Consider the following 8,502-nt stretch of genomic DNA (forward strand, 5'->3'; position numbering starts at 1 on the left):
CGAAGAAATTTGTAAGCTTCAGTCATGTCCTCGCTCTTACAGCATGGAGAATCTCAGCCCTCCATATCCCCTACCAAAAATTAGACCATTGTGTTTAGCATCACCCATCTTATAGTAAGGCTGTACAAAGAGTTAAAATCTCAGTAGCAATTAGTACTGTGTGAAGAATTATTTACTGTTCATGGATTTACATCATTGTCTACCTAGCGTGGGCAAAGTATTGTGCACACAGAACACTATTCACCCTCTCATATACTGTTTAGAATTTCCTTTTCAAGTATTTGTTAGTATATTGTATGTGTGTTTTAGATTTGATAAATTTTAATTAATTGAATTGATAATATGTTATTTTTGAATAGTTTCAATAAATCTTGTCATGAATATAATTTGTGTTGAAAATCTTGATTAAATAAATACAGGTTCTAGCTTGTTGATGCAAGAAACTCAGCCAAATTCTTTGGAGAATTTTCAATGGGGATTTAAATGGAAAAAAGCATTTCCAGCTTTTCCTATAATTATTTAGTGTTTATTTGAATTTTGTATTACAAAATGTCGAGAATATTACATTAAAAATAAAATTTATTTATTTATTTATTTATTTAAAGTATTTCTAATAAGTATAACTTGCGATATATGTTTTCCCTTTGATTTTGTATCTTTGTAGGAGGATTGGTAAAACCCTAGAAAGGACCGATGTGCCGGAGCAGCAACTTTTGTTGACATTCAAGGTATGAATATCATTTCATTAGCTTCATATGTAAAATTGTACTCGTAACACTGGTAATGGTATCATCTGTCAGAACTCTGTCAGCTTGAGTTTAAATAATGTCTAGCAGTACTGATCTTAGTATCAGATTTTTTAAAAGTTTGTATGGAGAAGTGATCAAGTTTGACATCGCTTCTCCTTTCCTATCTGTTTTTTGCAGAAGCTTCGGCTCCACTCAATGTGGTTTTATCATATGATCACTCTGCATTTGTGAAGGGAGATCAAACCAGCTTTGAAATTGAACCATCATTTGGCGTCGAGGCCTCTGAGCTTCATGATCACATATTTCTTTATCTGAAAGAACAATATCACTGTGATCATCACCCTGTACAGCCAAAAGACCAACTTAAGTACATTATAGCAAGCTGTGATGCGTTAATGTCTATGCTGCGTTAAACACTAAATGCACAACCAAACAACCCGCCCAAACAATATAAGAGAATATCAATGCACAGATGTAGGACACATTTTACTGAGGAACAGTGGCCCCTTCAGAGTCATTAATGGAGACACAAGGGTGAATTAATGTCCTGTTGCCACTCATTAGTAGAGCACACTACAAGAGCTTTATACCTCCAAAAGTTGTGCGGCATATGCTCGCTTTGCACATTTCCCTTTACTCTTCCCATTGTGATAGGGTTGGGGGATTTTGAAGGGAGATTTCGGTTCTGATGATTTCTGGTAAGAGTGAAGTGTTACAGAGAAGCAAAAGATGTTGACAGAATTATATATGGATATATTTTAAGCCCGCTGGATTCAAATCCATGGCTTAGATTGTTAAGGAATGAGGTTTCATTAGATTGGGCTTGGCCCATTTAACACGCCCATAGATTTAAGTCCTTGATCACTGGATTCAAGTCTCGTTGAAGAAACCAAAATGTCTGCAATCATGCGAATTTATTGTAAAACCAGAATGTCTGCCATTAAAAAAAGCCAAGGCAAAACTGAAGTTTACATGTGTAAGTGCAAGTTAAAGCTCATCATGACATGAAGGCATGCCCTTCGAGAAGAAAACGTTTAACGTCTACATTTCTCCACCATCTCGTCCTTGTCTTAGTGCCCCATGAACCAACCAAGCTTTCAGGCCATGCAGGAAACATTGTTACTTGCAGATGATTTCTTACCACCGTATTTCTGTCAGGCCAAAAGGAAACCAAGATTTTATATCTGATGTGCTAGTAATCCTACTACATGATAAGCTGTTCCAGATGCAAGTACTTGAAGCTCACCTGCTTTCCAATGTTGAATAGGGTACACTTGTATCTGATCAAGTATCTAATTTGATACCCCATTGTGATGACAAAAAGAAGAGTCCAGGAACAGAGCAATATAGACCAAACGACAGGAACATCAAACACTGGAAAGAATGTCATCGCAAAAGCGATGATGAATGCCCTTGTGAAGGAGTACCTAGATACATGACAGCCAAAACAATAGATTATTTTCAGGAACAGATATATCCAAGATGGATCTGCAAAAGCAGCCCTATGGTGCTGGGGAAAGTGTTCGGGTGGTAATTTACCCGGTCAAACAAACTACCATAGTTCACTAGCTCCCTAACTACTTGATTCTTGAAAGCAATCTAGAATCTGTATGAAACTATGAGAACCTCCAACATTCAACATTTTTCCTGCCGACTGACTGAGTAAAATATAAAACTAAGAGAGAATAGTTTATGATCGAATTATCAAATGTCTACTTGAAATCGTTTATCAGGTTATAGATAACGGTGGAAGGAATTACTCGATAATTAATATCAACAGGATGAAAATAACAAAAAGACTAAATACCGTAATGGCACATAGATACTTCATTACCAGAATTTGAACTCTGGAAGCCGGCGGATGAGTGGCTTGAATTCATCGGAACAACTTGTCGGAAGCAAAGGACCATCTGCATGTTCAGGATCAACCAGAAGTGACAAAAACCCACTTAACAAATTCACTATGTATACCCCGAGCCCATAAACAATGATGTAAAACCCTCGAACGTAATAAAGTCGTGAACAATAGACAGCCACTATAACAAGAGTCCCAATCCACCTATAGACAGCATGAGGTGTAGCCTTATCCAGATAAAATCTATACATCCTCCATGCATCATGTTCCCATCGAGCAACAGGTGACACCACTGAGGCATTCTCATCCCCAAATCCTTCCATTAGTTTTGATCTTCACACCTGCAGATTTTACAGTACAAAACCAATCAAGCCAGCAAACAAACAGGTAGAAATGCACAAGATACAACAAATACCAAACATGTACATCCATGAATGCTTCTGAATAACAAATCCTCATATTCAAAGATAATCAAAAAAACATAATAAAGCAGAAAAGAACATGTCCCTGGATATACACGTACCAAGATCGTGGAAATGCTTTAATGACTATATAAACTTGCAAGTGAAAAATATTCTTTCAACTCAAGCTTCACATTCAATGTAAATGTTCCAAATTCATGGAAATATCAATTTCAAGAATCAAAATCTTCAGGCATTCTCTCCACCTTCCAATCAAATCAACCATTCACACCCATTTATTTGAAAACAAGAAGGCACGAATAGCTATAGAATCACATAAACGCACCAAAATATACAAAAGAAAAAAGCCCTTAAAGATCAATATTTAACCAATGCCAAAGAAACCCAGATGACAAATATATGCAACTATGCAAGGAACATAAAAAGAAACCAATAGCCCAAAAATCTCACTTCCCACCTTCTAGGGACCGAAATGTAGTTACCAAGCTCCATTTAAGTAACTAAAAAATAAAAAATAAAAAATGAACACAGTATCTCAATCAATCTAGTCTGAGTGTTAGAATCAAGAAACAAAGAAGATCCCCAAAATGTAAATGCCTAAACAGAAAAAAGGACGTAAAAGAAGGGAAATCGGTCCAAATTGTCAGGAAAATATGGAGAGTAGAGGTTAACCTCGAATAGACTTTGTTTGGCGTTTGTTAAGCAATGCAACAAAAACTTATGTGAATCTACTTTCTTTCAAGAATTGTAACACCTGATACTCGCGCAATTATAACCACCCCAAAGCGTACGCAAAGATGCGTTGTTAGAATTTTCTGTACAGAAAGGTTATTGTATAAATTATATATTCTCTACAGAAAATTCCGTCAATTCATCTTTCCAAGTCTTGTTTTCTTCTGTTAATATCTTGGAAGAATATTTTGATGGGTTTTTAGAGGGTCACCGTCTCCTTGGTGAGAAAGCCAGAAGAAAGGAAGTGGCAGGTGAGAGAAGGTACAGAGCCTAGAGGTCTAAGGAGGGTTTTTTGTTTTCTTTCTTCGTCCTTTCGTCGTTAAACTGATTTCACTGAATTGGGCCTGGCCGAGTAGTGATGTACACCAGAGATTTATATGGTGGTGTACTGGTGTCCAGACTCCATAGTCTTGGCTTCATTGACAGAAATCTCAAAATGTTGGGCAACTTCAACCAATGAACATAGGGCTGGCAGCGGTCCCTAATCTCCACCTTCGCCATGATAAAGGACTCGAGGGTGAAGGGGTAGATGAATACAAAGCCGAACCTACATCCCGGATAGGCGACAGACTCCTAGGTGCATGCACTGAGCTGAGGTAGAAAGAGGCAGCTGGAAAAGGACAAAACATTCAATTCCTTGCATGAAGAAATGAATTCAACCATAAGCAAAGATTGATGGATCTTGCAGACCAGTTAAGGCAATCAACATAAAGAGAGGATTTACCAACCCATTTTACGTATCAACGCAAGTACGGAAGAAATCTCAGTATCACCCAATGCAATTCGCTCCAAATATATCAGTTGGAACACGCGCTTGACCCAGAAAAAAAATAAGATAAACCATTCGAATTTAAAGTTAACTTGAAACAGAGTGGTCCACTTCTATCTGTCTGTCATAACTTCCAGTACTACAGAAGCATACACTAATGGCTACAATGCCACTTTTCATGACTACCATAGAGGGAACTAATACAACGGAATCAAGCACTTTACATAGACAATATTCATTCTCAGAAACGTAAATGAATCTTCTTCGTTTGTATATAAACAATAAAGTTTCACTTCTGCAACATCAGCACTCTGCCATCATAAAATGCCAAGGCACAATTGAACTTTAGGTTTGTAAGTGCATATTAAAGTCCATCACAACATGAAGGCATGTCCCTTAAAAAGGAAAAATCAATTGTCATGAATCTTCATGTCTAAATATTTCCTTCCATCTGGTCCTTTTCTAGTTGCCTATCAACCAGCCAAGCTTTAGTCCCCACGGGAGCCACTGCTACTTGCAGAAGATTTCTTACCACCATACTTCTGTTAAATACCAAAGAAACCAGAATGTCATCTCACATAATAGCAGTCCTACTATAAGAAAGGAAGTTACAGCAGCCACAGTTATTGGAGGTGTGAATAAAAGGTGGTTAAGTGGAAGAGAAAAATAGAGGTGTAAAGCACTCGGAAACTCACCTGTTTTCCTAAACTGAATGGAATATATTTGTATTTGATCATATGTGCAATTTGGCGCCTCATTGTAAGGACAAAAAGAACAATCCAGTAACAGAGCAAAATAGGCCAAAAGACAGGAACATCAAACATGGAAAAGAAGGTCATAACAAATGCGATGACGAATGCCTTTGTGAAGGAGTACCTGAATGTAATGGCAGAAACAGCAGGTTATTGGCATGCATAGATGTATCAAAGATGGATCCTCAAAAGCAGCCCTAAGTAGTTGAGAAAAGGCTTGGGATAGAGAAACATCTGGACTTAACCAAACAAACTACTAAAAATATTTAGCTTTCCAACCACTTAATTCTTAAAAGCAAACGAGAATCTGCAAGAACTATGAGAACCACCAATGTATCTTGCTAAGTGTCCAAGTGAATCACTCATGACTGAAGTCTCAAAAGACTACTGGGAATCATTTATCAGGTTATAAGGAACAACAGAAGCATACCAACAGCATGGGGGTAATTACAAGATTAAATGCCACGAGTGGCAAAATTGTTTTCATTACCAGAATTTAAACTCAGGAAGTCGGCGAATGAAGGGCTTGAATTCATCAGAACCCTTTGTCGGCAACGAAGGACCATCTGAAGGATCAATTTCAGGATCAACCAGTGGTGACAAAAACCCAATTAGCAAATTCAGTATGTATATTCCAAGCCCATAGGCAATGATGTAAAACCCTTGAATATAACAAACTCGCAAGCAGTAGATAGCCACTGCAACAAGAGTGCCAATCCACCTGTAGACCGTATGAGGTGTACTCTTATCAAGATAATACTGATAAATCCTCCAAACATCATGTCCCCATTGTGCAACAGGCGATGCAACCGAGGCACCCTCAGCCCCAACTCCCTCCATCCAATTTAATCTTCACAATCCTGCTGATTTGATAATACAAAACAAATTAAACCAACAACACACACAAACTCATTAAAAAAAGAAGAAAATGCAACAAATACCACTGCCCCTATCTACATTGTATACTACCATGCTTCATTTCAACTGTAAAAGCATGAACTTGCTTCCTTTTGATCAATACCCATTCAATTTCACGAATCATAATCTGGATAAGTAATCGATTTCCAATCACCACAGAAAAAAGAAAAAAAATAGCATGAATCTCCTCAACTGCTACCAAAATCTCATGAAATGAAGCAAAATATAAACTGCAAAACCGATAAATATTTGCCAAACTTAAGTTCAAAAAGAAAAGAAACAGATTTACAAGAGCCCACGTGCCAAAATGGATGCAAGAAACATAAAAACTATCCAACACGCACAAAACACTTCACTTTCCCCATTTTTATGAACCCAGACTGTGTAAAAAATGAAAACCTAACAAATATGAAAGAAGCCCAGATGATAAATGCACAAAAAAAATGCAGTTAATAAGCTTCATTTAAGCAACCAAAAAAAATTAAACAGTACAAGATCTATGCAATCAGGAAACAAAGAAATACTCTCAAGAGCCCCAAAAAATACAAGAAACAGATCTATAATTAACAGAGCATAAGAATCAAGAACCATAAACTTACGAGCTGATTGGATGGTAACAGATATGGGATTAAAGGCAGCAAAGAATCAGAAAGTAAATGTAAAAGAAAATCAAGTAAAAATAATGAGAGAAAAAAATGTAAGGGGAAAGAAATAAAAAAAAATCGATTGTGATAGTAAAGAAAATGAAGAGAAGAGAAGCTGACCTTAAATGGACTTCTGTTTTATGGATGGCCGAGGACTGTGAGAGATAGCGGAGGAGGAACAAAATGTAATATTTGGAGGCGAAATATGTGCAGATCGATCAGTGAGAGCCAGTGCCTGCTTTCAGGGATAGGTTTGGTATTTTCCTAATTTTTTGTCTTTATTTCTGAATTTCCATTAAAAAAAAATACAAGAAACGAAGAGAGGGTGCTTGTATTGATTGAGGACAGTGAAGGGTGTTCGAAAGATAAGCGGTGATGGCAAGAGAATCTGTGGGGGGACACCCCAGAAGACTCGTCTTTATTTTATTTTATTTTATTTTTATTTTTCAATTTTCTAATAATGTGTTTACCAGTTCTTGATCAATTCAAAGAGATTTAAAAAAAAAAAGATATAAATTTAATAGTTCACATTAAATAACTTGCAGCTCTTTTCATGTTTTGATTATCGGAAAAAGAATTCCATGATCATTGGAAGTCCAAAGTATCAATTTTTTCCTGATGAATCTCCAATTCATCTATCTAATCATTGAAATTGATATTAAATTAAATATCGTATCAATTTTACACAAAAGTTATGTTTAATTATCAAGCAATATAGATTTCTAGGTCAAATTTAATAAAAGTTATGTTTCTTGCAAAATATTATTTTATTTTCCAAAAGAAAATGAAATTGTGATCAGATATGCATAGAAAGTAAAGATTATCATTTTTTGTTTGGTTTTTATTAAAAAAAAGTAATCAAACTGAAATTTTTTTAAAAAAAATAAAAACCGGTTCAAACTGACTGGTTTCGGTTCGGTTCGGTTTTTTGAACAAAAACCAGTTCAAACCGGTTTAGCTTCGTTTTTTTGGTTTTGGCTCGGTTTTTTTTCGGTTTGGGTTCGGTTCGGTTTTTTCGGTTTCAGGCTTATAAAACCGAAACCGAACCGGTTATTTTTTTCAAAATTTTAATCGGTTTAATCGATTTTTTTCACTGTTCAGTTTTTTCAGTTATTTTTTTCTGGTTTTCTCAGTTTTTTGATTTTTTTCTCACCCCTAACAGAAAGATTTAACAGAGAATGTCTAAAATTACCCTTAGAGTTTAAATCAATCAATTTGACAATACAAGGATTAAATTACCTAACAAAGAGTTCGAGGATTAAAATAAACGAGATGACATGCCCGCGCGCTGCCGCAGACTTATAAAACAAATGCACTTGATAGTGTTATAATTGTGAACCAGCGCTAGATAAGTAATAGCAATTAAAGGTATGATGGAACAAATATTTCATGACGAAAAAAAAGTTGTGTTGGCGATCCAAAATTTAGAGACTGAACAAAATGATTTATAGCAATTCACAGTGTTTTGTGATGAAAGATACAGTGCTTTCGCCACATGATTTAGCTTTTCAGTTAATAAAAAGAATTACAAAGCTAAATTCTCTACCAACTTAATATTAAAAAAAAAACCAACAAAGATAATTTTGGAAGGAAAAAAACCCATGAGAAAAAACGTTGTAGCAATTGACAATGTTTTGGGAGGAAAACTATAACACTTTTCC

General features: G+C 35.9%; 2 protein-coding genes across 4 annotated transcripts; both read right to left on the reverse strand.

Annotated features, from left to right (window-relative positions):
• Window positions 1–1,644: 1,644 nt before the first annotated feature.
• On the reverse strand, window positions 1,645–4,446 carry LOC7470000 (protein RER1A). The gene is made up of 4 exons (XM_002306078.3): window positions 3,699–4,446; window positions 2,584–2,945; window positions 1,996–2,176; window positions 1,645–1,900 (listed from the first exon to the last, which is right to left on the reverse strand). Exons 2-4 carry the CDS (start codon window positions 2,925–2,927, stop codon window positions 1,847–1,849), a joined length of 579 nt encoding a protein of 192 aa, XP_002306114.1. The 5' UTR covers window positions 2,928–2,945; window positions 3,699–4,446; the 3' UTR covers window positions 1,645–1,846.
• Window positions 4,447–4,572: 126 nt separating this feature from the next.
• LOC7461228 (protein RER1A) lies at window positions 4,573–7,230 on the reverse strand. 3 transcript variants are annotated; one of them, XM_002306079.4, is made up of 4 exons: window positions 6,962–7,230; window positions 5,770–6,142; window positions 5,223–5,403; window positions 4,573–5,069 (listed from the first exon to the last, which is right to left on the reverse strand). In XM_002306079.4, exons 2-4 carry the CDS (start codon window positions 6,117–6,119, stop codon window positions 5,016–5,018), a joined length of 585 nt encoding a protein of 194 aa, XP_002306115.2. In that variant the 5' UTR covers window positions 6,120–6,142; window positions 6,962–7,230; the 3' UTR covers window positions 4,573–5,015. The 3 variants fall into 3 exon arrangements, with proteins under 3 accessions (XP_002306115.2, XP_024455684.1, XP_052308073.1); XM_024599916.2 differs by having other exon boundaries at window positions 5,770–6,139; window positions 6,962–7,229; XM_052452113.1 differs by lacking the exon at window positions 6,962–7,230 and adding an exon at window positions 6,797–6,912 and having other exon boundaries at window positions 5,770–6,139.
• Window positions 7,231–8,502: the final 1,272 nt, after the last annotated feature.

Source organism: Populus trichocarpa, chromosome 4 (assembly GCF_000002775.5).
Source record: "Populus trichocarpa isolate Nisqually-1 chromosome 4, P.trichocarpa_v4.1, whole genome shotgun sequence".
Classification (NCBI taxonomy): domain Eukaryota; kingdom Viridiplantae; phylum Streptophyta; class Magnoliopsida; order Malpighiales; family Salicaceae; genus Populus; species Populus trichocarpa.